Raw genomic sequence first — 26,959 nt, forward strand, 5'->3', positions numbered from 1 at the left:
CTATTCTAGACTAGACGATCCCCGTCTAGATATGGAAACCCACGCGTGCAAGCAAGGCAAGCCCCCCTTCCCCTCCCCACGCCATCTTTTGTCCATATTGCGCTGAAACGGGCGGACAGACAGACGCGGACGGGATCTGACCTGTCAGATCGACTTCAGCCTGTGAAGTCATCCTGCAGCCCAAGCAACGCCTCCCGGCGTTATCACGTACCCCCGTCCGACAGTTATCACATCATGTGCATTCTTGTGCGATGCCAACCTCGTGTAGGTATAATTTCGATAGGCTCCTCTGCTTTACTCCCCCTCCCCGCCGAAGCGCAGATACTTGTGTGCAGGGAGGAGGGAATGGAGAGAGGGATGGAGGGTTCGTTTATGCGTGGCGGTTCCGGCGTGGCGGTCGCGCGTCTCTATCTATCACTTCTGACCTCTCACCGCCCGGTTTCTCGTTTCTCCGTATGTGCGTTCGGCACATGGATAGCGAGTCGACCATCTGAGGCCGGCTTGTCCGAAATGTTGGGTCCGCCGCGCAGCGAGGCAAGGCGGGGCGTCCCCCCGATCGATTCCGATGCCGGTATCCAAACGGGTGGATTGTCGCCTTCTCGAGGTAAGGGTGGAGAGGTCAAGGGATGATGACGATGGTTAATACCTCGTCGGATCCTTCCCCCTCCCCTTCCTGTCCTTGTTGTCATCAGCATAGGCAAGCGAGTGGAGGAGAGGGAGAGCTAGAAACGAGATGAGGTATGAATCGCGAACTACGTATGCAAAGAGAAAACACGAGCAACGGGAGGCGGGCGGTTAGGCAAGAAAGGAGTTGGACTACCTAAAGGGATGTAGGCAGGCAGCTAGGCAACCTGGAAATTATCGACAGACAACTCCGAGCGCCTCCCTCCGAACTGGGCAATTAGCAAGGAGCCGCCGGGTAGCCAAGTCGACTTGTCTCTCTCGTCCCTCTCGCCTCTGCCCCCTTCCCCTCCCACCCCCTTTTTTTTTCTAATCTCCGAATGGGCAGCGAGACCGAGCGACATTTGTCTTCCCGTGCTCCCGTGTTCCAGCGCCACGACCGAGACGACTTCGGGTATGTACGACGCGACTCACCTCCATGACACGTAGAGAGAGAGAAGGTGGCTTTTTTTTTCGGGGGAGAGAAAGAAACTAGAAAGGCGAAGAAGAAGGCGTCTGCGAGAGGAAGAAACTGAGACAAGAGATCCAAGAACCATACTGATTTTTGGAAAAAGCCACGAGCGGGCCAGACCCGAGTCGGACGCGCGGACGGCGCCGCGGCGCCTAGCTTTCTGGCGATCATTGTTCGTGGCTGATACCTGCGCACGCCTGCGTATGCGGCGTGTGAGAAATAGGAGCAGCAGTCGATGCCATCGGCATGCGCATGCGCATGTATGTACGCGCGCATGCATGTACATGTATGTGTATGTGCATGCGTATGGATACCTATGTATAGGTAGGTAGGTAGGTAGGTATGTGAAGCATGTGTAGGTGTGCCATCTACGCGCTGCCATGCCCACCTAAACCTACCTTACCTACCTACCATCCTATATAATCACGCCCGGGTCCATACCAGTGAAACCTGCGCTGAATCTCTCCTGTACGTATGTATGTATGTATGTCGCTGCCTCGTCTCGCCGCCACCGATCCTACGCACGTACGCACGCACGCAACGTAGCGTCTCACGAGGCGAGTCGCGTCCGCCCGCCCATCCGCCCCCTTTCCCTCCCTTTCCCCTCCCCCCGAGCAACGGCTGTCTCGTCTGCGCAAATCCCTCCTCTGGGCGAGCCGCCACTGCCAGGGACAGACAGCCCCCAGGAGAAGGGGTCGGGTACGCAGCGGCCGGGTATGGGCGCGCCGCTAGGCCCGACGCCGGCGCCGGCGGTCTCGCGATGTGCCGGCGCAGCGGCCCAGCTCGCCGAGGCGAGGCGACGCTGCCGCTGTAGGTAAGTGCATATAGATGGCGACCGCTGCGAGCCTCGCCGCCCGCTGCGCACAGCTGAGATCAGGCCGTCGCCGCCTCGTCCTGGCCCCCGTATTCGACCCTGCGCTTTTTCGGCACATGGTCCCCCTCACTATCGTTGTCATCGTCAACGCTTTCGTTGTCATTCTCCTCCTCGTCCTCGCCCTCGTAGTCGTCTTCCTGCTCGTCGTCCTCTTCGTCTTCGTCTTCCCCCTCGTCATTCCAGTCCACCTCTTCTCCCGCTGTCACCGCCGCTTCCTCCTCGCTCCCGTCCCCGTCGTCCTCTCCGCTAGACGCCTCGTACGCAAACGAGACAAAGTCCTCGCGCCACACGAGCGGCGGCTTCGACCCCTCGCGGTAGCCGCCCTGGCGGGGCTCGACAATGGCTTTCTGCGCGGTCAGGGTGCGCCGGCGGGTGCTCCCCTCCACGCGCGGGCCCTTCAGCACGACCGCCAGCTCGCTCTTGCCGCGGGCGCGCGGCCAGTCGACGTCGGTGAAGATGGGCCCCCGCGCGCGGCGCCGGCCACCGCGACGGCCTCTACCGTCGTCGTCGTTGTCGTCGTCGCCGCTGCCGCGGCGGCCGAGGTCGTGCACGAAGACGACCTGGTCCGGGGTGCGCGCGCGCGCGCGCAGCGCCGCCAGCTCCGGCGGGCACGCCGGTTCCAGCGTCTTGGCCGAGTCGAAGCGGCGGTGCGGCGGCATGCGGCGGGCGCCGAGCACGTCGCGGCGGTCCTCGCCGAGCCAGAGCTCGTGGGCGGCCGGCGTCGAGGACAGGTAGCAGGCCTCGAAGGGGACCATGCCGCTGAGGCGGTCGAGGTAGGAGGTGGGCCCGGGCCGCCCGCGCCCGCGCACCGACGCCGACGGCGGCGTCACCTGCACGGGGAAGAAGCCGCCGAGCGCGCGCGGCTCGTCGGGCCAGACGGCGCGCGCCCCCGCGCCCACCGGCGCCGCCCCGTTCGCCCCGCACACCGTCACCGCCATCTCGTAGAAGCGGAAGTCCACGTCGCTCGTCACCGTCTGCACCCGCATCACCCCCTGCGCCGCGTACCGCGCCGGGTCGATCGCGAGCCGCTCCAGGTCCCGTGCCGGCAGGATCGGGAACGTCGCCCCGCAGTCGAGCAGCGTCTTGAGGTGGCACGACGTCTCCTTCGCCTCGGCCTCCCCCTCCTCCTCCTCCGGGAGCCGCCTCGGGCCCTCGCCCCCGCTCGCGCTGCCCTCCTCTCCCTTCCCCCCCTTCCCCCCGCCCGGCGCCGCCGGGCCCCGCATCACCATCGCCCTGTGGGCGGTGAACCGCAGGTTCACGGCGTAGTGGCCAATGTGGTAGTTGCGGGGGCCGGCGACGCGGCCGAGGCACAGGCCCTTGGCGGCTCGGGCGCCGCCGGGCGCGGACGCGGACCCGAACGCGGGGCCGGCGAGCGGCGGCTCCTGCCAGAGCCAGCCGGGGCCGTAGCGCGCGCGGTAGCGGTCGAGGCGCGCGGCGCGGTCGGCGCAGAAGGCCCGGTACGACGCGCAGGTGTCGACGACGCGGCCGGCGTAGACGAGCGTGAACCGGTCCGAGTACGCGATCGCGCCGCTCTCGTACCCGGCGATCGCCGCGCGGATGTTGGCCGCCTCGGCCGCGCACCGGCTCGTCGCCAGCGCCCACCCTAGCACCTCCAGGCGCTCGCCGACGCGGCGCCGCGCCTCGCGCTGGTCCCTGTCGCGCGCAGCCGAGGCTGCGAGTCAGCAAAGACGGGAAAACCGGGGGTGCGTGGCTGTAAGGGGGGGGGGGGGGGGGGTGCCGGGCGACCTACTCGGGCATGTTGTTCTCTTCGTCGTCCGCCATCTGCGCCCTCTCTCGCTGCAGCCGGTCCAGGATGGCCTCGTGGTGCGGCGCCTGGCCCGGATCGCTTCTCCGGTAGTGCTCTAAGATGTATCGCTGCTGCTCGATCTCGCGGTCTTTCTCCTCGATGTAGCTCAAGTTCTCGCCCAGGTCGCCGACGACCAGGGTCTCCCACGGCTTCCGCTCCGACGCACCGCCTGCGTCTGCTGATGTCGTCGCCTCGTCTCCCTGTTCTGCGTGCTCCTTGCTCCCCGTGGCTGCGTCGGGCTTACCATCTTTATCCCCTCGGTTTGTAGGCCCGAATCGGGCTCGGAATCGCAGTTCGCGCTGCTCCCGATGTGTGTGCTCGTCCTCTGACATCCCAAGGCCTCGAAATACACGCCTTGGGCCTGGGGGCCCGTTGTCTCCGGGTGGCCGTTCGGGGGGTGGGCTTCCCGATGAGCCATGACTTCTGGGCATCGTAGCTTGTCCGTGTGTTCCTCTCGCGACGATCCTAACTTTCTTGACTGCCAAATAATTTTATTCCTCTTCTTTCTTTTTCTGTATCCAGCGGTAAATGGCTTGCAATGGTTATGCCCACCTGTCTGTTCCGGCCAATACCGGGCAAAGAATGCCACGAGTTGTGATCTAAAGCCGCAAACGGCAGGTTTCTGAACGGTTTAGACGCCTTCTGCACATGTCTCACTCGGTCCTGGGGCCTTTTTAGCAGCACAATTGCATTCTTTGTTGAAATCGGCTAGTGGTGAAATCCGAAAGAAAGCAGCTGGATTCCTCTGGAATGCTCAGCTTCCATCTTCAGTAATTGACGGATTCCTTGGGCCCCCCAAAAAGGAGACAAGAACAGAGCGTTGTCTAAAATTGCCGTCACTAACTGAACTCTTACTCTTCTTGACTTCTTCTTTTCGCTCGTATACTCAACACCTATCTTGAGCTAGGAGCCAACCCCTGCACGATACCATAAGGCCCTACAGGAATCGCTCACTCAACGAGACAGTGAATGCCAAATAGCTCGCGGAAATCCCCAAAAGCAAGCATTTCTACCACAGAGACTATTGGAAAGTCTCCTCTCAGACCGTGATTTCGTACTAACGAGTCAAGGATAGTCTATCTACTCTATTCTGGCTCGCTAATACTATCGCGGACGGGCACGATGGAAGGGACCCTGCCGTCTCTGGACGACCTCATACCGGAGATCGCCATAGGTCCTAGAGGAAAGGACCCAGCCCTTACGCTCCCGCAAATCATCAACTTTCTGAGCGACGAAGACAACCGGAGGCGCCCAAAGTTCAACGAGGAGCTTCAGAGCATATCCAAATACCTGGAAGCGGCTAACCAGGACCGCCTCTCAGGCGAGCTTGGCTACGATGACCCGGACACCGGCGCCCAGTTGGTAGACGCCTTCTTCCTAGTCAACGTTCACCGGAATTTCCAAAGATGGACCGACGAGCCAACCCGCTGGTCAACAGATGGGCTGCCTGGCCAGCCTACTGCTGATCGCCTTCCTACCTATCCAAGCCAATTTCCGATGCCGCCTCGCGACAGGTCGCGGTACAAGCAGAAGCGAATCCACCTTGCGCCTCGTACCCACGACAGTTTTGTGAATGTTTTCTACCCTATATCAAACATCAAAACCGAGGGCCACTCTGAATTTTCGTATTTTCAAGTCGCCGAGGAGTTGGCCTTTCAGGACGTCATAAACCCTGGTTCCATGATAAAGCCGCCCTACAACGGCTTCGAGTTGGATAATGTTGAGTACGGGGAATGCATGCGGCGCGGAATCGAGGGCACGGCCGCCAGAGCGCCCGAGACGCTGGCGGGTGATATGACCATCAGCCCGGGAAACCCCGGGTTGACCGGGCCAACGGATGAAAAGAACCAGGAAATGGTCGATCTATATACTGCGTTGGGGTGGCAGCGTGCCGCGCTTCAACAATGCCTGAATGCGTTCACCAGTCACGAGAATAGGGTCGTCAATACCCCCTGGACTCGAGTGGTGCTTCCGTTCAAGGAGCCTGTGCCGATACCTAGAGATGTAATCTATCACAACCGAACCATTCACCCGGACAAGGTCAAGGACGAGATCAAGAAACCGTTCCCCTGGGTCTCAGCGTATTCCGAATACTCGGAACTTCTGCATGTCTTGGCCGGTTGGCAGCGCCGTCAGTACAACATTGAGAACTGGTCCGACTTCCGGAGATCTGCGCTACCCCCGAACTTCGTCGGCCCCTACAACTACAAGGGCTTGTCTATTTACGAGGACTATTGGTTAGAGATAGGCTCATACCTCGAGCGACTTCGCGCGCTCCTGGTCGACTCGTACGGGACGGCTCCTCGGCCCTTCCTGCTGGCCATCCTACGAGATATCGAGGCTGGGCTTAACTGGAAGAAGACAGATCGGCAGTCTCGTGTGAAATACGCTCGCGCGGATATCTTGAAAATACGGGGGATCGATATAGGTTACAGTGATCCTAGTGCTATCAAGTTGGTCGATGAATACGATGCTCTGTGGCTGCGATTTCTCTGCGAGCCCTCAATCACGAACGAGATGGCTGATCCCGAAAAGCGCATCCGGGACAATGCCGAGATACTCTTCGACGCTCGCCTCCAGGACTTCTTTAACAACCCTGCTGCGTCCGGTAGCCCGGGGATCGCTGGATTAGATGTTTTTGAGTCCATGGGGGGGAGGTGGAGGCAGGAGAGGGATAGGACCCGGCCGTCTCTTCGGACCGTGCTAGATTATATCAACGGCGGCCGAGGCAACGCGAGACTACACCAGAACAAGACGTATCAGTTTAGCGAGCAACAGGCTAGACAATTCCTCGAACACCTGCAAGGCCTTGGACGATGCGTGTAAGTACAACCGCTAACCGTTATGCCGACTCCGGACTTCAGCTGACAAGAACAAGTGTCGAGAAACGAGACGGGGTCATATATGTCGGCCGGCCAGAGTATAACATCCACCCCGAGAATCGCATTCGCTGGCGCGCCGAAGACGCACAGGACTTCCTCAGCATTAGCGGTGGTAAAAGAGCTTTCATTGTCAAGTCTTTGGTAGAGCTGTATGGGACGAGCCAGCCGGGCGAGTCCACGAGGGATCGCTTCAGATTCGCCTTGGACCATCTCGGAGACAGTGCAGTTGGCGAGAAGCTCGCATCTCTCGCATCGTCGACGGCGGCTAACAGCAGAGATGAGATGAAAAATTACCTGAATAGTATAATCCAGAGGGAGTACGACTGGGTCCAAGGCCCGCTTAAAGGGTTTGGGATAGACGTGGAGCGCCAGACGCCTCTGTGGGAGGACCTGGCTGATTGGGACAGGTTGGGAGCGGAACAACGCCGAAGAGGGGGCGCACTTCCGGTTGCCGATGTGACGGTCCAGTTCCTCCGCAATCTTGCCTATAGGATGGGGTACACCATGTCGCACGTGGAGGACATCAAGAATCGACTCCGGTATAGACACGCGATCAGGGGACGAGTCGCCTGGTGGAAACCAGTCTCCCGACCCGCACTGGAGCAGGGGCTGGACCACTGGTTCAAGTCGATCCAGTACGGAACGGGCCCAGTGGAATTCAAGATGCCGAGTATCGGCAAGATCGTTGATAAGCTGGACCCGAAGCGGACCCTTCGCGACCAGCACCCAGGCCAAGACGCCTTCGGGACCATCCGAGAGGGTATCATCAACGACTGCGTCGAGAACCGCAGCACTCTGTACCCCAGCCAGACAAGGGTCTTCGAAGACTCTTCCGGCTACTTCAAAGACATCGACGACTACCAACCCGCCAAACTCTACGTAGGTCTTAAGCGGCCGAGCCTGTTCAGCTGGGCCAGCAGCGCGCAGCGGCGGTACCAGGCGCCGTACACCCGCAAATCGTACTTCAACATGAGGCGTTGGCCGCTGTACCACCAGACACCGGAGCGACAAGAGATAATCAAGAACAGGCGGGACGAAGTCGTGCGGGACGACCCGAGCGACCCGGCACAGAAATACGGCATCCTGACGTCGAGGTTGCCGGTACATGTGGACCGGCCGGCGCGTCCACAGCCGCCTGGACGACGGGGTCCTGAGCCGGAGCATCCCCCCGATCCTTTCGCTGGCTTCACGCAGGAGGACTTCGAGGGAACGGGCGTCGAGCTTCCCGATCCGTCGAGGGTGAAATTCGTCCCGTACACCCGGCCGACGTCGCGCTTTATCCCGGGACCAGCTGTCTTCCCCATGGCCGAGACGCTCCTGCAGCAGATCGCGCTCAGCCAGCAGCTGGAGGAAGGTAAGTCGAGAAGATCTCCTCGCCTCCCCCCAACCCCCCCCCGTCCTCCTTTCCCTCCCCGTGCACGCGTGCGTTACCCATTTTCAGACGATGCTAACCAACTGTCTCTACCACAGCGCTCTACCCCCAGCCCGAGCTGGGCTGGCTGCAGTGGCTCGCGAAGCTCTACCGGAGGTGGACCGAGTACCCGGCGCCGCGGATCCCGCTGCTGCCGCCCGCGTCGCCGTCCGAGATCCCGCGGAGCAACCCCAAGAAGCGCAAGATCCCGGCCGACTACTGGCTCGACGAGGAGAGCCTCCAGCCGGCCGTCAAGAAGGCTAACACCCGCCAGACGAGGCCGCGGCCTACGAGGCGGCCCTGGCGCCAACCTGACGAGGCCCGGCCCAGGAGCCCTAGAAGGAGGCCCCCGCCCCCGCCGGCCGGCCTGTTTGGCGCCCCTAGCGGCAAGGTGCCCCCCCCAGCGCGCCCCGCCCCGAGGTTCCAGCCGAGATTCGCCCCGACGATGAGCGGCGCCTTGGGCGCGAGCAGCCGCGTCACCGAGATCGAAGACTCGGGAGAAGACGCGTCCGAGTCTGGGGTCTCGCCTTCGGACTGGGAGGAGGACGAGGAAGAGGAGTACGAGGAGGAGGAGTACGAAGAGGAGGAGGAGGAGGAGGAAGTCGAGGAGCCAGTCGCAGTAAGCAGCGGCAGCGAGTACGAGCTGGAGAAAGACGAGCCGTCGGAGCCGGAGCCGGCGCCGCCGCCGCCGTACCGGGTCCTGACGGCGGAGGAGCAGCTGGCGCGGTCGTTCCCGCGCGGGTGGCGGGGCATCGACGTGGGGCCCGGGTTCGACGGGCTGCTGCGGGCGATCGAGACGAGCTGGCGGGCGCAGAAGCCGCACCTGGAGCCGGCGCCGACGCAGGCGGCGCTGCGGGCGGCGTTCCGCCACCCGCAGTGCGGCGGCGGCAACGTCGACAAGGACGTCAAGTTCTTCAACCCGTGGCAAGTCGTCCTGAGCCAGGGCAACGCCGCCCTCACCTTCTGGGCCGCCGTCGATCAGGACGGCCCTGCCGCCGTCCCCAGGAAGGCCCCCCTCCGCGTCCAGCTCGGCTGCGTCTTCGACGACGAGGAGCTGCCCAACGATAACGGCCCCCCGCTCCTGCTCCCCTCGCCCTTCGGCGAGGAGGCCGGCGTCGATGTCATCTGGGTCCTGTCCAAGGGCTTCGGCAAGTTCCAGGCCCTCGGGCAGAACTAGTTGGCTAGTTGTCAGGTGTTAGGAGGGGCGTATTTTATCGTCGAGTGCTGTGTTTCTTAGGGGTCGTGTAGCTAGGAATTGATACCACCCCCATCGCATCTCCTGTCTCTCCCTCTTTCTCTGTCTCTCGCTGGCTTCATCTATGGGTTACTTTTTTTCTGTGTAGTCGCATCTGTCTTGAACGTGGTGGGAGAGCGCGGTCGTTGATTACTTTCCCGACTCGGCGAAATCGCGCCCCCCTTCCCTTCCATCTGCCGAGGAAAAGGGGGCAGAAAGGGGGCTACGTCGTCGAGTCTGTCTGTATTCTATCTAGCGGATTAATTCGGATAGCTGCTACTTGAATAGAAAGGGAGACGTCCCGTTTCGTTCCTACGTGTGTCTTCTCTCAGAAACCTGCAGTGGTTTTCGAATTCGCGTATTAGACAAGAATTATATTACGACCCATAACAAACTGAGAACACATGGTACGCCTATATAACAAAGCCGACCCGAGTGAGACCCCCTAGTAAACATGGCTGGGCCCTTGCCCCCCTCCCCCCCTCCAGGCTCGCCCAGCCCGTCATCACACGATCTGGATAACCAGCTTCCCGATGCCGCCCTTGCCGGTGGCCACCTTCTGGGCCTCGGCGCGGATGGCGACGATGTCGTCGAGCGGGACGACGCGGTGGAGCGCCTTGACGGTGCCGCGGGCGAGCAGGTCGACGGCGCGGACGAGGTCGGCGCGCACGCTGGGCTCGCCGGACAGGAAGAAGTAGCGCACGCGCGTGCCGCGCAGGCAGAAGGCGTACCACAGCTGCGCCAGCGCGGCGAGCCAGTAGACGGGGGCCGGCAGCGGCGGCAATATCGCGCGCAGCAGCGCCGGCGGCGGCGCGCCCGCCAGCGACGCCACCACGCCGCGCTCGCGGTCCGCCAGCGCGAACGTGCCCTCGGGGCCCCACTGCGTGCTGAAGACGAGGTCGACGCTGCCGCGCGGCACCGCGTCGGCGAGCCGCGGCACGCGCGTGTAGTCCACCACGCGGTCCACCACGCCCGGCAGCAGCGCCTCGACCAACGGCACCTTCGCCGTCGACACCGACGCGACCACGCGCCCGGCGCCGAGCTCGCGCTTGAGCAGCTGCGCGGCCGGCGCGCCCAGCGCGCCCAGCGCCCCCGCCACGAACACCGTCTTGCCGCGCAGCCCGCCCTCGACGCCGTTCGCCCGCAGCTCCTCGAGCGCCCGGTCCGCCGCCTGCACCACCGTCACCAGGTTCGCCAGCGTGCACATGTCGACGAAGGGCACGTGCGCCGGCTTGCGGATCGCCAGCGCCTCCCGCGTCACCGCGTACTCGGCGCACACGCCCCCCGCGCTCGCCAGGTTCATCGGGCGCGTCACCGTGAACGTGTAGATCTCGTCGCCCGGCTTGAAGGCGGTCACCTCGGCTCCCACGGCGACGACGACGCCCGCGCCCTCGACGCCGAGGCGGATGGGCATCCTGCGCGCTGGGGTTAGTTGTCTTTTGTCATGTCTTATAGTGGTCGAGGTAAGGGGGGCAAGGGGTAAGGGGGGCAGAGGGGAGGGCGGTTAAGAAAAGGGGGGGAAGGGGGCGAGAAACGGATTTCTTTCCGGTCAGGACACGAAAATGACAAACTGGTAAACGGGAAAAAGGGGGTACAGGGGGTATAGACGTACTTGCTCTTCCCAAGCAAGAACCTCACGGCGCCGCGGGCGACCTGGGTCTCACCGGTCGCGATGCTGGCGGCGTGCACGCGGAAGAGCAGCTCCTTGGGGTCCCGGATCTGGGGTGTCGGCAGCTCGACGACCTCGTACCCGTCCTCTGGCCAGCAGTACTTTGGCGCCACCAGCGCGCGCATCGTCTTCGGGATCTCGGAACCGGCCATTTTCCCCTACCTACTTTCTTTGTCCTTGCCCTTTTCTTTCTTGGCACTCTGGGGTTTTATTTCTTCTTTACCCGTTTCCGATCACCCTCTCTTTTTATTCTTCTTTGTTCCTCTGCCAAATCCACCGGCTAGGTACCCTAGCTGGGCGAAAGGGATGACGAATGTACCCGTTCGGTGAATTTAAGACTCTTGGGTGCCCCCCCTGGGAAGACGGGATCTGAGGGTTGGAGATGTCTCGGTATCTAGGGTGCCTTGGTTAGTGGTATTTAGCTGTGTATCTCCTCAGTTTAGATATTGGTAAGATGTAAGTATGAGTATAAGTAAAGACCAGGATGGGTTTCAAGTTGGCAGGTCACACCCGATCCCCCTTATCCAGTCCACCGAAGTAGGTATTAGCAACGACGACAACCCGCACAAGCTAGGGATGGAGGCGGGATGTGTTAGAGAAGACGAGGAACACGGCTCGCGGCCAGGTGCTATATAAATACCTATCGCATTTACTCACGCCACAGTGCACGACAACGCTCCGACTTCATTTTCGGCGGGCTTCGGCGGGCAGCCCCGCCGAATATCCCACCGAGCCCCATCCTCAACCTCCCCCTGTCGCCCAGGCACACAATGCGTACGGAAGATCTGCCGCCTGTAGGACCGAAGGAATTAGCGGCGCAGCCTGCACCGGTCTAAGCGCAGGCAACATGGCACTCGTCACCCGTGCTGCCAGGTAGGTAGGTAGTTGTCAATAGGTAAATGAATTTCGACGGACGTGTGAATTGCGCCGGTCGTCGTCACGGCTGGCTACCTAACAGGCAGGACGACGAGACGTCGATCTGGACCGAGACCTGTAACTATACGCTAGCTGGCCCGTGGATAGAGGCTACTTGCCGACACTCCTGGAGAGGTAGGAAAGCTAACTAGGTGACGAATAGATGGGCAGATAGATCAATGTCTGTATCGACCGACGATACTCGTAGTACGATGTTCTGCTCTTAACCCCAAGCACCTGGCCATCCTTCCCCTCTCCCCATCTCTAGTAGGCATGTTACCTGCTTATGCTATGTGAACTAGCGCGTCCGACAGCACTTCCATAATACATCACCGATATCATAGCCTGCGCATTGGTACCTCTAGATAAATTGTGCATGGCTGAAAAAAGGATAAACGTTGGGACCGCAGAAGGTGGATGGGGACGCGACGGGGAGGGATCCGACCGCACCACAGACATAATACGACACGGATCGAAGGCCCCCAATCAAACACGTAGTTGAACAGCATTCCGGGTACTGTAGTTGGCACCCGCCCAGCTTTGGCTCTCCGTTAGGAGCCTAGAGGACTCTGTCACCACGCGCAACCCATATACCTAAGCGTAGGAGCGCTATAGCGTACCCGACACATGACAATACGAATGGCACACCAGAGTTCATCGTCAGAATACGGCTGCCATTTTTGCCGCCCTAATCTGATACCTGCCTTCCTGGCGCCGAATGCGATTAGAAAAGCATAGCGTCGTCAAATAAAAGTGATGATGTGAGCCCGTGCCGTACGTTCCCAAATGCCACATGCCACGCCGTCCGTCTAGTATCTCTTGCCGTCCCGGAGCGTATCCGCGTACTCCTCCAACGGGCTTCGGATTAACTTCGTCTCAGACCACAGGTTGGGCGTCAGGAATCCGTAACTGTTGGAGATGGCGGCAAAAGTCGCCTTTAGCGTGTTCTCGAGGGTCTTGGTCGAGCCGGACGACGAGGTGTAGGCGTCCTCAATACCGGCCAGTTGGAGCAGACGCTTGACGGCTGGGGATGCGACGATCTGGGTACCGCGAGGGGCGGGGATGAGCTGGACAGATTTGGTCAGCATTCACTTGTTCTCGCCTCTCCTCGCCTCTATTCTCTCCGTCTATCTTGGTATAATGGTAACCTACTCGGACGGTGACGGAGCCACACTTTCCGCTCTCCTTGACGGGTAGAGAGTGAGGGAGACCGAGGTTGGTACCCCAGTAACCACGTCGGACGGGGATAACGCTCAGCTTGGCGATGATGATGGCGGCGCGGATAGCCGTGGCAACTTCCTTCGAGGTCTTAATGCCGAGGCCGACGTGTCCCTCAGAGTCGCCGATAATGACGATGGCCTTGAATCGAGTTCGCTGACCGGCACGGGTCTGTTTCTGGACGGGCTTGATCTGTACGACGGGGAGCGTGGTTAGCCTTTGATGTCGCTTCCTCTCTACAATTCTGATCTGCACGATCGAAACGGATTTCCGAACTCGGCGGAGGCGACTCAGACACGTATTATATTCGTTGGGTTGCTGGCTAGGGCGAGCGCCGTACCTTCATGACCTCGTCCTTCAGCTTGGGTAGGAAGAAGTCGACGATCTGGTACTCCTTAATAGGGAGCGAGTGCAGGTAGATCTCCTCCATGCTCTTGATCTTTCCGGCCTTCACAAGGCGGCCCAGCTTGGTGACGGGCTGCCATTCCTTCTCGCTGTCCTTCGCGCCGCCTCGACGGCCACGGCCTCTGCCACGGCCACGGCCACGATCACCGCCTCGGTCGCCTCTCGCACCAAAACCACCGCCGCGGGCACCGCCTCGGTCAGCCATGTTGCTCTGGTCAGGAGTGGGCTGTCGAAGAGTTGTGTGAGATAAGGGAGGTTTGCGAAACGGTGAGGCTCGCGAACTGAGCTTTGGGCGGTCGTAGTCTGGATGAGGTTGATCGGAATCCGGTTTCTGGGAAATTTCACGGAGGGGCCCTGATAATTTTGGAATAGGTATTGATTTTTTCTCCTCGGGGTTTGTGGGAAGACAGACCCAACCGAGTGGTCTGTGCACACCGAACTCTTCTTTTATGTCCATATTCCTGGTATCTTGCGTGTATAGATGTAGGTAGATAACGGGGTCTGTCAGTACCTAAGGTAAGGTAGGTACATCTAGGTACCCATGCATAATGATGTAAGATGCCACCTGCTTCTACCATGTCTGCTCGGCTGTGCTTCATACGACACGTGCTCCCTCTTTTCCTAGGGAGGCGACACCCACGATGGCCTCGTTATCTCTTTAAGAATGTTGTCGCCTACGCCCGGGGGGAATGGTTATTAGCTAATCAACAGTGCTCAAGTTATAGGTAGAGACGCTGGACTCACAGTATCTAGGATGCTTTGACTGCACACGTACGCCCGTCTTGCTACCCTGAGATGAGTTTCGTTTTTGTTAATTATATCGTACAGGATACTGATGCAATGCCTAGATGATTAGGTAGGTTACGTTGTAGAATTCTCCCTCGCGCGCCCTGGGGTTCTGGCCCCGAAATTCTGTCTATTTACAGTACCTAGGTATGCCTCCCCCCCCTGATCTTGTTACCTCACGGCGCCCTACCCCGTGCTCGACTGATGGACAATGTCAAATCAAGGTATACCCCACGTGTCAACCATGCCTCATGCTCGCAAAGAGACGGAGAAAGAGAGAGAAATGGGGGGGCGCTCGCAGAGCATAGGTAGGTATCTCAATCTACGGAAGCGTAATGAATTCCTTGCCAAAGAGGGTATCTCATCATCAATTCGGCTGACAAAACGCCCCGCATCACCTTACTCATCCTTGCGGATTAAGGAGTCGGATAGACTAACTCGCTGTGCCCACTCACTATACATTGGTTAGCTCGCGCAAGCACGTGAGAAGGTGAACGGCGACGGGAGTCTCTACTTACGTCCAACTCCCATCGTAGACTCGCCGCGTCTCCGGAGAACCGTAACCGGCCTCCTCGAGGGCCGTATCTATGACAACTGCCGTTACTCCGGTGCCGCAGGTAGAGATGATAGGTTTCGACGGGTCCACGCCTTTCTCCTTAAATAGCTTCACGAGCTGCTCTTTCGGTAGGAATGCCTTGGTCTTGGGATCGAGAACGGCGCTGAAGGGTATGTTGATAGAACCTGGCATGTGGCCGGACGACAACCCTTCTCTGGGCTCCGGGTCCTTGCCGGTAAATCTGCCGTTCGGCCTCGCGTCGAGGATCTGCACGCCCTCGGCGCCTTCTTTGTTATGATCTAGGGCGACATCTCGCACCTGTTCGTAGCTCGCGATTCTGCCTTCGTCTATTTTGGGGATCGGATATGCGTTGCATTCGACGTTGTAGAGCTCCCCAGACTCGGTGGGGTGGCCCTCTTCAACCCACAACCTGAAGTTGTTCAAGACGTGCACCTTGGGGTGGCCGAAGACCTGGAGAGTCCAACCTACTCTCGGCGCGCTGAAGATGCCCACCTCTTTCGAATCGTATACCACCACCGTGTCTTCTTTGCGGATACCGAGTGAGCTCATGGCCTCGGCAAACCGCTCAGGCGTCGGGAGCATATGAGGATACGGACTTCGCTTATCGATAACTTTGTCGAGGTCAAAGAAGCGCGCCTTGGGAATCCGGGTCTCCCGAAAGACATCGATACCCTTTCGCTCATCATTCGGCAGGAACCAGGCTGCGCATAGAGGGATGACTCTCGGCTCGGGGCTGATCGGAGAGGGCGGGCTTTTCTTCAGAGCTTCTGCCAGCTCGGCAGGTGTCACGAGATAGGAGGAAAGACTTCGCCGTTGCTCTGTAGAGCTGAAAGGTAGCTTTTGAAAGGCAGGGAAGTTCTGGAAGCCTGGGAGGTCACGGAGGCCTCGTTGTGAAAGCGAGAAAACTCTCACTGAGCGTGATATTACGCGAGCAGCCATGGCCTGTCTGGTGCTGTGAGTGTGGAGGAGGGCGGGTTTATGTGACTGGACGGAGGGAATTCCAGCACGGAGCAGCTAAGGTGCTTCGGGCCGGAGGGCTTCGGAATGAGATTACCAGGGGTAGGTGAGGACCGGCCGCCGTTGGGGAGTGGGCAATCCAGATCGGCACCTCACCCAAGGGAAGAAGAGATTAGAGGCTCTTTGCAATGGAATGGAGAAGAACTTCGGATGAACAAATGAGCTGAGTGAGATAGTGATCCGACAGCTTGGGGAAACCGGAGGTGCGGGGTCTTTTAACGGGCAACGTACGCCTGTGACTTGGTCATTGCAGCACCTGCAGTTACCTGGTACATGTCTCTATCTCAGACAGGTAAGTCAGCGTCTCGACAGGGCAGAATTGAGAAGCCCCAGGAGATCGCAGAGGGTAGAAGAGGAAGAGCGTCTAGGCAGGTGACAAAAGAGTCAGGCAAGGATACTACTTAAAGGTTTTGGAATGGTGCAATGGACCCAAATCTGGAAGGCTTGCAAAAAAAAAAAAAAAAAAAGAGCGAACCCCTAGTTGCCCGGACAGGTTTACCAAGATAGCCCCCCCTTCAAGCAGGTCACAAGAGGGTGCTGATACACGCAGGGTAGATCCTTGGCGGCAATAGTGGATGCCCATTATCACAAAGGTCTTCAAGTCTGTATGTGTATGATAGGATAGTGTCTATAGATATCAACCTACCTAATGGGTACGGTGGAAATGGGTCAGATGTATCTGAGGTATTGAAGTCTGTTGACTGCAATATTTTCAACGATTAATGAAACTACCTATACCCAGCTATTCTGGCAAGGTACCTAATGTGGTGGGGTCATTCAATGTGTTTATTTATTCTTTATGCCTGCGGCCAGGTATGTATTTATGCGTTTTTTTTCAACTAGTGGATTTGTTGCGTAAAGTACCTGTAGTGGGCAGGTATCCTCCTGGGCGACATGCACGTATTATTTCCCATTCTGAGGCCAACTCCCATTTCAACACATCGTTCCGAAACCAAACAACACCGTCCAATAAGACAGCACGGAAATAATAAGCTACCCAAGCATCGAGGAAACGTCAAGTGCAGCCCGTTACGCGTGCCCAACTTCGAGGTCCCCTGCCGAACACGAGCAGGGTCATCTTGCCGCCGCCATCGCCATACGCAAGACAGAACCTAGCGATGAAGGTCAAGATCAAGGAGTGGAACGCCGTCGCATCGTGGAGATGGGATCTCCCCGAGGACGACGTGTGCGGCATCTGCCAGGTGCATTTTGACGGGACGTGCCCGACTTGCAAGTACCCTGGTGACGACTGCAGTCTTCGTATGCTGCCTTTATCCGCATCCATCCTCCCTCTACCGACAGCCATGGAGAATTGACCTATCTTGTCTCTCTAGTGTCTGGAAAATGCGGCCACAACTTTCACATGGTGAGCGCATGGCCCCGGCGAGTTCGGTCTCGGGTGGGTGGGAATGAACACGTGCTGACGCGGTTTGGAGCATTGCATTATGGAGTGGATAAAGCAAGATTCGGCCAAAGGGCAGTGTCCAATGTGTCGGCAGAGTAAGTCGAGCACTCGCTTCCCCTCTCTTCTCAAGGCTAGCGGCATCGTCGCTGAGAGGCTCTCCGCCCAGAATTCGAATGGGAGACAGAAGCAGGGGCAGGGCCGCAGCCGGCCCCTGAACAGCAGGACACAACCGGGATCTAATGATGGGAGAGAGGATGGTTTGTACAGAGGATTCCCAGTGAGAGCCCTATACACATCCTCCTTCCAGGAGGGGCACAGCACAGGGCGCCCTGTCTACGGCCGACTTCCGTTTGCGACGTCGGGGTTGGGTGCCTGCCTCGGGAAGCGCCTGTGGGGGGTTAATCATCGCTATTGGGACAGAGGCGGAAACGAAGACGAGCAGAACCAAGGCCCGAGGCGAGGCGCCGTAGTCTCACGCCAATCCCACGTGGGTGTGCCCGCATGTACGTCTATGAGGAGGATGGATGATCGGTACCTATCTACCTGGTAGTAAGTTACAGGTATGTGTAGTGACGGATTTCCGACCGCTGGGGCTCTAAAAGTGGCCAGCCCTTCTATCCTTACTACGTCATAGGGGATAGGTGGCTTAACGGTATAAGTTATACCTCAAAGGGGGCTAGGTACCTACCTAGGTAGGAGTGTATAATCCATACAGTCTGCAAGCAACTCTCAGACATCGTTGCGTATAGTTTAGGTGCCCGTCGTGTTCTGTGAGTGATTCACTCTACGAACAAATCCGCACAGGAGGTGCCTTACTCACGGCGTTCGGGAAGAGTTACCTTAGATACCTATGTACCTATGTACCTAGGTACCTACCTTAAGTAAAATTGGGCGGCGCCAAGCGACATTCCCCACATTCCGATAAGATAGAGGCTGTCGACCTTACCCGATCCTTGCACATGTTGGATTGTGGTGCTACGGACAAGCAAGCATAACACAGATATACATCCATGCATAATTTAGCTTGCGGTTACGGGCGAGGGCGGTATGTATAGGTATGTAGGTGCGGATTCGAGTGAAGTTTACCTAGGTACCTACCTACCTACCTACCTACCTCCTAAAGCTGCCCGCCTTAGGAAGTATACCTACCTATAGCTATTGTCTCTAGGCGAGGCGTGTAATTACAGGCGGGAGGTACCTACGTAGGTAGAGGAGGTAGGGAGGCAGCAAAGCAGGTACCGTCCGTACGGTGGGGTACCTCCACCTCGACGGCCGAGTGGCTTGCAGCTCTTGTATGACACCACCTTATGCACGCTTCCATCACTAAAACGTCTTGTACCTACCTGCCTGACCCAACCGACCTGATCCGGGCTCTGGCTCTGGCTTACACGCTTGACTTACCGGGTACCCAGCAAAGTCGGACCTCTTGCATCAGCAGAACTCGGGCCCTTTTGGGTCTTCCCGCCTGCACACCCGCCTTCGTTTCTCAGCTTCTCCCAACACCGCTCTGGAGTCACCATGCGCCAGCCTCCTCCTCTCCGACATTTGCATCATCCCGACCTGCCCTCCGCCGCTCGACACCATCCTTCCGCCACCTCCATGACCTCCTCCACCTGTTAGTCTTCGACGAGATGACCGAACCGCCTACAATGGAACGACCACCAACTGCCGACGCCGCCCACGACCAGGCTGAATCCCACCACCACCCCCGTCATGAGCCGTCCCCTTTCGCGCCCATCTTCGCCCTCGTGAACAATACTTCCACGCGTACCACCCATCATCCACATGTGCGCTACATCTTCAGCGACGATGACCCAGACATCCTAACAGAAGCATTAGCTGAGCTCAGCCGCGACTCGGACGCATCCACCGGCAATCCGTCCGGCGCCAATAGAGCCATGATACTGGACCTAGAGCCCGATTCTGGTGGCGGATACAACATCGCCTGGGCCTCGAGCTTATCGTCGTCGTGGGCGGTGCTAGATGCACAGCTCAGCCAAATATCCCCTGCCGCGTCGGACCGGGGGAGCAGCAGCGACCACGACGCCGGAGATGGTGCCGGTCGGATCGATCGCCTCATGCTGCGGATCGAGGGCGTCGAAAGCGGCGCCCTGGGCTCTGAGGGCGAGCTGTCCGGCGAGGCGAGCCGGCACGGCTCGGGCAGCGCCAGCGCCGGCGGAAGCGGCCATCACGATCGCGACAGGGTGGACGCCGGAGATTACGCCGCCATCGCCGACACGTTTGAGCGACGGATGACAACACTGCGGAAAATCGTCGATGCTGGCGAGGAGAGACGCCGGAAGATTGCCGAGGGGGCGCATGTCATGGTGGAGCCGACACCAGAGGCCGTGGGGGAAGGCAACCCTGCGGACGGATCGCGCTAAGGACGACCGAAAGTCGCCCGGCGTGCAAGGTGGACTAATACGCGTGTTTTCGTTTTTCTATCGTCTCCGGGGGGGCCGGGGGGGGCATTGGGACGGTAATCGGTAACTATTAGATTGGCACGACCAGCCGAGGGGGGCTGCCGAAGATTGTTGCACAGGGACACAGGACTGCGAATCGTCGCTGCGCTAAATCGAGCGGGCAGGCGGGCGGGCGTCTTACGAAGCTAGAGTCCGGATACTACACTACCGGAGATACGTGGGGCTCGACCGTCTCACGAGAATGACCAACCTACCTAATCGCGGCCGGCCTCGAAAATCGGGTTACGGGGCCGTTCGTTGACGAGATCACGAAGAAGCTGCGCTTGCTTTCTGGGGACATACGACAAGTACCTGCGCAGGTACCCTAATCATTAGTAATTTATAGGCGCATCGGCGTATTCTGCGAGTGCAATTTTCTCCTCCTCTCCGTGGCGGATGGGGTTTACGACGGGAAGTCCTGGGTCACAGCAGGTAGTCATGCGGACGCCCTGGGACGTATTTGCGTAGGCGCCGGGATACAGCTAGCCTAGTTAGATGGGCCTCCTATCGAGATCTACTTAGACATGTTAAGCAACGTAGGGCTTTGCACAGCGACATGGATATGCATTACCCCGGGGAACGGAACAAGCGATGCCGTCACGACGAAATCAACTCCTCCGGTGATTCCGCTAATAATACGGCATCGGCACCATCGATCGGATCTCGCGATCGCCCACCCCGTTCGTCGCAGGCAGAGCCTTCCTACTCCCCTCCCTACCTATACGTCGGCCTACGACACGTTGCCCGGCCCAGGCGGTCGGCGAGTGGACGGCACTCGTAGGCGTGCAGGTAGGCATGCGTGCGGCCGATCGGCGCCACCGACCTACGTCGGGGTGCAGGAATGCTAACGCCACCAGGTCCGCCCACGGGGGCGTCGGGCGCCGCCACGCTTCTCCGTCCCGTCCGACGGCTGGAACCCCGTCCCCCAGAGCGGAAGGCGGAGGCGCCGATCCGGATGCGGGCCGACGACGGCCGAAGGACGGGCGATCGCACGCGCGCAACCCCTCCCCCTCAGGTCTGGGCGTCTTCTCCCCCCGCCGCGAAGACCAGGTGTTCGCGCATCGTGGGAGGGTCTAGCTAGGTTCGCTGCGGGGGTGGTGCCAAAGACGTGCTACTTGGGACGAGCGTCGGCTTTGCTTAAAAAAAAAGGAAAAGAAAAGAAAAGGAATAAAAAGAAAGGGTGGTGTTTGGAGAGGGGGCCTGCTTGATGATGTGCGGGACTGGCCTGCATCCTGTATACGTACTTGGGCGATCCATACCTACGTTACATCACGTAGGGGGTAGAGGTACGTGTAGGCAGGCAAGGTAAGAAGGGTAGTGCGCGCACGTATTATTGCTGGTGTGACGGGCGGCGGACTTATGGGTGCGACTAGCTGGGCGGTTCGTGTTTCGGTGCTACCGTAGGCGCGCGCGGGGGATCGAACTCGAAGCCTCCTGGTGCGGGCTGGTGCGTAAGAGGTGTAAGAGGTTGTTGGTTCAGGTAGGTTGCGACTTGGAATTGCGATTGCGGCGGCGGAGGGGGAGAGGGGGAGCCAACGCCAACGGAGCCGGGTTTTTCGTCCTCGCTGGGTCTCACCTCATACGTAGATAGCTATATATATATGTATAGGTAGTACTTGGGTGGGAGGTACAACATTTCCTGTTGCTGTTTTTGAGAAGTTATCACATCTCTTGTAATTTTCCCTTACTATACTTTCCTGTCACCTAGAAGCACATGCCGTCGAGGCGAACGGCAACCTGCTGCAGGCTAATTAACTTAAAAACTTGATTTTTTTTTATTACAACTCTGAGTGCTACGAATTAGCAAATATAGTAGATGGTAGGCCGGACTGCGTTAAGAAATGTAAAAGTTTTTACTGCTACCTTTCCAGGGCTTCAACACGAATTTTCTCATCTATCGCTGTGCTATCTATCTAAGAGAAGAAATCACGCACGCCCTATATACCTACTCATATATGTAGGTATTCCCGACGCAGGAATAAAACAGGCGTACGTAACGATGGATGCATGGACCGCACAGAGCATGCAGTAACCTGTACTGTACGCCCCCCCCTCGTATGCCCTCCGCTGCCGAGACAGTCTGATGAAACAGGCCGAAAGCTGTAACAAGTGATGCCCCAGGTCGAGTCCGCGCCACCCAAATACGACCTACGTACCTGCTCATCCCTCCACCCAGTAGGCATGCTATTCCGCATCTGCAGGGGTTTCCCATCTCTAGGAATCTCTGGACTTGGGTGGTGTGGGTGTCTCTGTGTGTGTAGACACCTCCGGTAGTCTGCCTGTGTAGGTACCTACCTAGGTAGGTACCTAAGTATCAGCGTGCGTGTGAAGATACTGGCTGCGCAGTACGTCGGCATCATAGAATCTACAGCAGAGGTACCTCCTACGGTAGTGGTGAGATGTACTACGACAGCTAGCTTACATTCGGCATAGATTTGTAGCCTGTGATCGCGACCGGGTTCAGGGCCACCCCATTTCCGTGCCCTGGTCGTTCGTTGGTCGTACTGGCGACGGCAAACAGGAAATCCGTGGAAAGTTCCCCCGGCGTCTCTCTCGTACTTTCTCTTCTCTTCATTGCCCAGAAGGAAAAAAGGGCTTGGCGTCTCCCTCTCCCAACTCGTCTTCCTCTCCTCTCTCCCCTTCTTCTTCTTCCCCCAGGAATTGCTCTGGCTTTTACCACCAGGCCCTCATCGAGTTGCCAGCTAGCCCCATCACCCAAGCTGTCGAGGACCAGTCCGCCGGCCTGGACCTGCTAACAACACGAGCAGAGCTACACCGTACGACAACCGTCTCGCCTGCGCATCTAATAAAAGCGACGGTGACGACAGCTTCGATTGGTGCCGCGCGGCGCAGCGCATCGCATTTCCCGTCGATCCAACCATCCCCATAATAAACACATCCGCGGCCGGCCGATTCATTCCCAACCACTCCTAATACCCTCGCCCTCTCCTCGTTCAGTTCTACACTCTCGCTTCTTGTAAAGTGCCGAACACTCGCTATTCAATCCTATCGCACCCTATATATTGTTTGACGCGAGAGTCGAAAAAGATTAGAGGCAACGAGAGTAGGAGGAGGAGAACATACGCCAAACCGGAAAACCGAAGAGCGCAGGAATCGACTCCATCAGCATGTTCGCCTTCGTCCCCTCCAGCGCCCAGGTGGTGCGGCGCCAGTATGTTGAGCAGGATGGCCGCGTAATCTGGTTCTGGTATACTCGGGTACGTATCTCCCATGTTACCTGTTGTCATGGTAATGCCGTCTGCCAGCACTATGAGGCGTCACTTGTCGGTCCCGTGGGACTTCGGGCCTACGTGGGTGGATATCTGGATGGCGTACCTGGATGTGCACGAGATACGGAAGCGATGAGATAAACACAATACATACTAGCAACGAACTTAGCTAACGGCTCCGCAGACCGGCGTCATCGTCAAGTGGTCCATTTTCCTCGGCATCAGCGTCCTGCTCGCCCTGTATCTCATCCTCGGGCGCATTCACGCTAAGCGCCGTGTGCGCGCCGGCTTGAAGCCTCTCGCCTACCACAGCGTACGTTCTATCCTCTTCTCTAACTCCCCTGCCAACTGTTAGCTCCCGGTCGGCTCGACTAACCCCGGCATCGCAGTGGCTCCTCTCGCGACAGGAGAAAGCCGCCGTCGACCCGCGCTACGCCTGGCCCAACGCCACTTACAACGCCTACCATTCCCATCAGGCTCCGCCCCCGGGCTACGGCTACGGCAGCTACGGCATGCACCCGATGCCGCCGCCCGTCTACGACCCGAATAACAGGCCACCCGTCTATGAGGGCGCCGGCCCCAAGGTCGATCCCACACAGGCCGCCGGCGTCGAGCCCGCCACGGGTCCAGCCGCCCCCCAGAGGTAGAGCTGGCTCGAGGAGTTCAGCTCGGGCGCGTGTACGTGCGCGTGTACGATAGCGAGGCATAGATGCCCCAGACGGAGAGGAGACGAGAGGATATGGGAAACGAAGTGCTGAGGAATTAATCGAGAGTGGGACAAACCAAAGCCGAAACGATCGAGGGTACGTAATAAGGAAGAAAAACAAAGATATCAAGCTGGCCGGCATCCGGCGCAACGTGATCCGCAGCCGGTCGACGCCGACCTAAGTTACATGCTTTTCTATTTCGTTGGGACGACGCTATACTATGTACGGAGGTCAGGGGGAGGTAGTCTTATCGTATTCCTACCCTCTTTGCTCTCGCTCTCAGTTTTGTCTCTTCTTTTTGGCCGCCGTTCGCGACGTGGCCGTGCAGACGAAGAAAAAAAAGAAAAAAAGAGAACCTCAAACCGCACTGGTGTCGTATGCCTACCTCCCTACCTTACCTATGCTTAGCTACAGAATATACCTACACGACGACGCGAACTAGGCCCGGCCGAGGAGGCGGGAGTGATTTCGAGAGTGTAAGACCGGATGGGCAATGCTTAATTGATGAGATGAGGTGGGTTGTTCCCGGGTGGGCTACGTCATGACGCGAGGGCGACAACGGCAGAACGGCGGGGGGCAGAGCCGCGCCCTGCCGCTCCGTCCCGTCCCGTATCCGCCTATTACACCGCGCTGCTTACGCCGGCACTACTTCTCTTCCGGGGGCGCAAAAAAAGGGGCGCGAGCCATCAGCCAGAATTCGAATTGCGCCCTGTTCTGCGTATGTAGTAAATACATATAATAACCCGCGTATCCCCGTACGCCCTTCCTTCCATATCCCGTGCGCCTGGTGGTTACGAACGCCGTTCCCTGTATCTGGTTCCTCTGCTCAATTGCCATCGATCGGTCGTCCGGCCCCAGCTTGACGACGAGGGCGAGTAGGTCCCGGCGTTGGGCCTTGCCCTCTCGACGGCGGTCTCTTCCGCTCCCCCCCCTCCCCGCTGGACGTGCGTCGCTGCTAAAAAAAAAAATGAACGAGAAGCCGAACGCCGTGTATGCGTATGTTATGAGCGTGCATCGTGTATCACGCACGTGTGCACTGCCGATGTCGTTGTTGTACTCTAGTTTTCTTTTCTTCACGCCGCCTGGTCCCCCTAGTCTACGTCCATGGCGTCCGGGTCGTAGTCGGGGTCGGCGGCGGGGCCTGGTGCGCCGGCGCCCGCCCAGCCTTGATGGGCGAAGCCGTTGAGCCCGTTGAGACCATTCGACGATGGCGCGAAGGCTGGGGCGATCATTGGAGGGGGGGCTGTGGACGGGGAGGAAGATATGGGCGTAGAAGAAGAATGGGTAGTAGTGGTGGTAGTTGTCGTGGCGGCGGAGGTGGTAGGGGTTGTAGATTCCTGTTGTTGCCGCTGCTGCTGCCGCTGCTGCTGCTCCTCCCTCTGGCGCTCGCGCGCGCGCTGCCGGGCCTCGATGATGACCTTGCGCACGCTGTCGTGCTCGGGGGCGACGGTCAGCGACTCGGGCTCGCGGTAGAGGACGACCTGCATGCCGGCGAGCTCGCCGTCGCGGTTGGCCAGGACGGCGGGCGGGATGCGGTTCCGGCGCAGGTGCTTCTCGATGTCGGGCAGGAAGACGAGCTTGCCGTCGCGGTCCGACTCGTTGCCGCTGTCCGACAGCTCGTCCTCCAGGTCGTAGATGTACACCTTGTGCTTCGTGTCGTCCAGCTGCATCGTGTCGTCGCCCGGGATCGGCGCCAGCGCCGACGGCGACGCCGGCCGCAGCTGCGGCGACTCGACTGGCACGTAGAGTCGGTGGCCATTTCGCTCTAGGGGGCGCCGCGAGCGGCTGTGTGTTAGCGGGCGGTGTTTTCCCTCTCTCCCTGGTCCTCTCTCGTGTTCTGCTTTTTTTTTTTCCCCTTCCCCCACGTGTCTCGTATCAATCTCTTCTCGGCAGAGGAGGAAAGCCCGAGACTTACCCAGGTTGAGCAGGCTCAGTCGCTTAGATAGCCGTTCATTGTCCTGAGACTCAGCCTTTCTCTTGCGCATCCTGCGCATGCCGGCTCCAACATCGAGGCTCGGCGGCCGGGCTCTGGGGTGGTGGTAGGTGCGGCGGCGGCGGCGGCTGGCGATAGTGGTGGTGGTGGTGGTGCTGTGGTAGCGCAATGGCTGGGGAGAATCGGGGGAGTTGGGGTGTGGAAGTGGGAGACATCGGTGCTGGAATGGGAGTTTTGGCCAATTTGTTGGATGGCGGACGGCGAAGGTGTGGACGGGTGGAGTGGAAGACAATGGAAAGACGGGCGGTGGTAGCGGCAAGCCTCAGCAGCCAGGGACTGAGCCGTGGTGGAGAGCTCTCGGGAGCCAGCCAGCAACAATTGGCCTGTAGGATGGCCGCGATCCTCTGTGTTTAGGAGGAGGTACCTACGACCTCTTCTTCGTCTAGCATAGGCATGTACCTCAGGTACCTATACGTATTAGAACATATGTGGAAGTACATACATAGGTACGTACTGCTACGCACCTACATCCTTCAACCCTTGGCCTTCTCGGCGAACCTTCTTTCCACCTCTTTCCACCCCTTTTCCTCTCTCTCTCTCTTTCCATGGTACCTACCTGGTATTAGGTAATGGCTCGTCCATCCAGATCTCCCATGCGTGTTCTGTGCTGTGCGCTCGGCATCGGACGGCGGGTGTAGCTTGCCCCCTTTTGACGGTGAGGATGCTGCGATGTCCACATGCAACTCGCTTCGACTCGACCCCCCGACCAGACCGTTGGCTTCTTTCTCTTCTTTCCACCGCATGATGTGATGCGGTGCTGCGCGGTGCTGCGCGGTGCGATGCGTGCGACCCAGCGTACGTGTAATCTCTGCCAGCTGCTGATCCGTCCGATTCCGGTGCCGTGGCGGGACCCAGGCGGCACGTGAGCAAGTACTGTTGGCGAGTACCAGTACCTGGGGCCAGTCAGGTGGTGACTCAGCCCTCAGGGTAAGCTGTGGGGAGCGTGGAAAATGCGGACAGTGGCCGATGCAGTACCTACTGTACAGATACAGTGCCAGTCGAAGATAAGGAAAGGGAACAGGAAGGGAGAGTCAGAGTAACGGGTTCATTGCCTAAGGCTGCAAAGCTGCCTACCTGCCAGCTGCTAAGGCAGAGAAGAAGGCAGATGAAAATCCGATGCGGCGCCGGCGGCCCGCTGTTTGTAGGCGGCGCGTCGTTGAGTCAGAGTCGCTCCTATTATACCGCCGGTCTCTCTTGTACACCTTTCTGCCCAAGCCACTCTTTTTCATCCACCA

At 58.9% G+C, this 26,959-nt stretch overlaps 9 protein-coding genes across 9 annotated transcripts; 3 read left to right on the forward strand and 6 right to left on the reverse strand.

Moving 5' to 3' along the window:
* Positions 1–203: 203 nt before the first annotated feature.
* Positions 204–1,691, reverse strand: GGS23DRAFT_358195 (uncharacterized protein). Its single transcript, XM_051513219.1, has 2 exons — positions 1,096–1,691; positions 204–678 (listed from the first exon to the last, which is right to left on the reverse strand). The coding sequence occupies exons 1-2, from the start codon at positions 1,512–1,514 to the stop codon at positions 429–431; spliced, it is 669 nt and encodes a 222-aa protein (XP_051374589.1). The 5' UTR covers positions 1,515–1,691; the 3' UTR covers positions 204–428.
* Positions 1,692–2,005: 314 nt separating this feature from the next.
* On the reverse strand, positions 2,006–4,884 carry GGS23DRAFT_616997 (uncharacterized protein; the record flags this gene model as incomplete). Its single annotated transcript, XM_051520824.1, has 3 exons — positions 3,757–4,884; positions 2,295–3,659; positions 2,006–2,252 (listed from the first exon to the last, which is right to left on the reverse strand). The coding sequence occupies exons 1-3, from the start codon at positions 4,242–4,244 to the stop codon at positions 2,006–2,008; spliced, it is 2,100 nt and encodes a 699-aa protein (XP_051374590.1). The 5' UTR covers positions 4,245–4,884.
* Positions 4,591–9,498, forward strand: GGS23DRAFT_358367 (uncharacterized protein). The gene is made up of 3 exons (XM_051513221.1): positions 4,591–6,635; positions 6,692–8,049; positions 8,166–9,498. The coding sequence occupies exons 1-3, from the start codon at positions 4,936–4,938 to the stop codon at positions 9,281–9,283; spliced, it is 4,176 nt and encodes a 1,391-aa protein (XP_051374591.1). The 5' UTR covers positions 4,591–4,935; the 3' UTR covers positions 9,284–9,498.
* GGS23DRAFT_617003 (GroES-like protein) lies at positions 9,499–11,600 on the reverse strand. The gene is made up of 2 exons (XM_051520825.1): positions 10,953–11,600; positions 9,499–10,755 (listed from the first exon to the last, which is right to left on the reverse strand). Exons 1-2 carry the CDS (start codon positions 11,159–11,161, stop codon positions 9,846–9,848), a joined length of 1,119 nt encoding a protein of 372 aa, XP_051374592.1. The 5' UTR covers positions 11,162–11,600; the 3' UTR covers positions 9,499–9,845.
* Positions 11,601–12,733: 1,133 nt separating this feature from the next.
* On the reverse strand, positions 12,734–13,752 carry GGS23DRAFT_603373 (ribosomal protein S5; the record flags this gene model as incomplete). Its single annotated transcript, XM_051519466.1, has 3 exons — positions 12,734–12,991; positions 13,077–13,334; positions 13,483–13,752. The coding sequence occupies 3 exons, from the start codon at positions 13,750–13,752 to the stop codon at positions 12,734–12,736; spliced, it is 786 nt and encodes a 261-aa protein (XP_051374593.1).
* Positions 13,753–14,325: 573 nt separating this feature from the next.
* GGS23DRAFT_358490 (Rhodanese-like protein) lies at positions 14,326–16,086 on the reverse strand. Its single transcript, XM_051513222.1, has 2 exons — positions 14,852–16,086; positions 14,326–14,787 (listed from the first exon to the last, which is right to left on the reverse strand). The coding sequence occupies exons 1-2, from the start codon at positions 15,847–15,849 to the stop codon at positions 14,733–14,735; spliced, it is 1,053 nt and encodes a 350-aa protein (XP_051374594.1). The 5' UTR covers positions 15,850–16,086; the 3' UTR covers positions 14,326–14,732.
* Positions 16,087–16,798: 712 nt separating this feature from the next.
* Positions 16,799–18,264, forward strand: GGS23DRAFT_554465 (RING/U-box). Its single transcript, XM_051515542.1, has 4 exons — positions 16,799–17,187; positions 17,262–17,293; positions 17,364–17,427; positions 17,499–18,264. Exons 1-4 carry the CDS (start codon positions 17,046–17,048, stop codon positions 17,570–17,572), a joined length of 312 nt encoding a protein of 103 aa, XP_051374595.1. The 5' UTR covers positions 16,799–17,045; the 3' UTR covers positions 17,573–18,264.
* A 4,312-nt stretch (positions 18,265–22,576) lies between these two features.
* GGS23DRAFT_358867 (uncharacterized protein) lies at positions 22,577–24,072 on the forward strand. Its single transcript, XM_051513223.1, has 3 exons — positions 22,577–23,012; positions 23,209–23,337; positions 23,414–24,072. The coding sequence occupies exons 1-3, from the start codon at positions 22,923–22,925 to the stop codon at positions 23,669–23,671; spliced, it is 477 nt and encodes a 158-aa protein (XP_051374596.1). The 5' UTR covers positions 22,577–22,922; the 3' UTR covers positions 23,672–24,072.
* Positions 24,073–24,822: 750 nt separating this feature from the next.
* GGS23DRAFT_594052 (uncharacterized protein) lies at positions 24,823–25,725 on the reverse strand (the record flags this gene model as incomplete). The annotated part of the gene is made up of 2 exons (XM_051518106.1): positions 24,823–25,496; positions 25,647–25,725. 2 exons carry the CDS (start codon positions 25,723–25,725, stop codon positions 24,823–24,825), a joined length of 753 nt encoding a protein of 250 aa, XP_051374597.1.
* Positions 25,726–26,959: the final 1,234 nt, after the last annotated feature.

Source organism: Durotheca rogersii (assembly GCF_024521655.1).
Source record: "Durotheca rogersii strain YMJ 92031201 chromosome Unknown GGS23scaffold_4, whole genome shotgun sequence".
Taxonomy (NCBI): domain Eukaryota; kingdom Fungi; phylum Ascomycota; class Sordariomycetes; order Xylariales; family Xylariaceae; genus Durotheca; species Durotheca rogersii.

Excerpts from the sequence above, each read along its gene's own strand:
- GGS23DRAFT_358867 (XM_051513223.1), top strand. The coding sequence starts at position 22,923 with ATGTTCGCCTTCGTCCCCTCCAGCGCCCAGGTGGTGCGGCGCCAGTAT. Across the intron at positions 23,013-23,208 it reads TCTGGTTCTGGTATACTCGG|ACCGGCGTCATCGTCAAGTG; the intron begins GTACGTATCTCC and ends ACGGCTCCGCAG. Across the intron at positions 23,338-23,413 it reads AGCCTCTCGCCTACCACAGC|TGGCTCCTCTCGCGACAGGA; the intron begins GTACGTTCTATC and ends CCGGCATCGCAG.
- GGS23DRAFT_358490 (XM_051513222.1), bottom strand. The coding sequence starts at position 15,849 with ATGGCTGCTCGCGTAATATCACGCTCAGTGAGAGTTTTCTCGCTTTCA. Across the intron at positions 14,788-14,851 it reads GTCTACGATGGGAGTTGGAC|TGAGTGGGCACAGCGAGTTA; the intron begins GTAAGTAGAGAC and ends ACCAATGTATAG.
- GGS23DRAFT_358367 (XM_051513221.1), top strand. The coding sequence starts at position 4,936 with ATGGAAGGGACCCTGCCGTCTCTGGACGACCTCATACCGGAGATCGCC. Across the intron at positions 6,636-6,691 it reads CAAGGCCTTGGACGATGCGT|TGTCGAGAAACGAGACGGGG; the intron begins GTAAGTACAACC and ends GACAAGAACAAG. Across the intron at positions 8,050-8,165 it reads CAGCCAGCAGCTGGAGGAAG|CGCTCTACCCCCAGCCCGAG; the intron begins GTAAGTCGAGAA and ends TCTCTACCACAG.
- GGS23DRAFT_554465 (XM_051515542.1), top strand. The coding sequence starts at position 17,046 with ATGAAGGTCAAGATCAAGGAGTGGAACGCCGTCGCATCGTGGAGATGG. Across the intron at positions 17,294-17,363 it reads GCGGCCACAACTTTCACATG|CATTGCATTATGGAGTGGAT; the intron begins GTGAGCGCATGG and ends CGCGGTTTGGAG. Across the intron at positions 17,428-17,498 it reads GTGTCCAATGTGTCGGCAGA|AATTCGAATGGGAGACAGAA; the intron begins GTAAGTCGAGCA and ends CTCTCCGCCCAG.
- GGS23DRAFT_358195 (XM_051513219.1), bottom strand. The coding sequence starts at position 1,514 with ATGGCAGCGCGTAGATGGCACACCTACACATGCTTCACATACCTACCT. Across the intron at positions 679-1,095 it reads TCTCTCTACGTGTCATGGAG|GACAGGAAGGGGAGGGGGAA; the intron begins GTGAGTCGCGTC and ends GATGACAACAAG.
- GGS23DRAFT_617003 (XM_051520825.1), bottom strand. The coding sequence starts at position 11,161 with ATGGCCGGTTCCGAGATCCCGAAGACGATGCGCGCGCTGGTGGCGCCA. Across the intron at positions 10,756-10,952 it reads TTCTTGCTTGGGAAGAGCAA|GATGCCCATCCGCCTCGGCG; the intron begins GTACGTCTATAC and ends CCCAGCGCGCAG.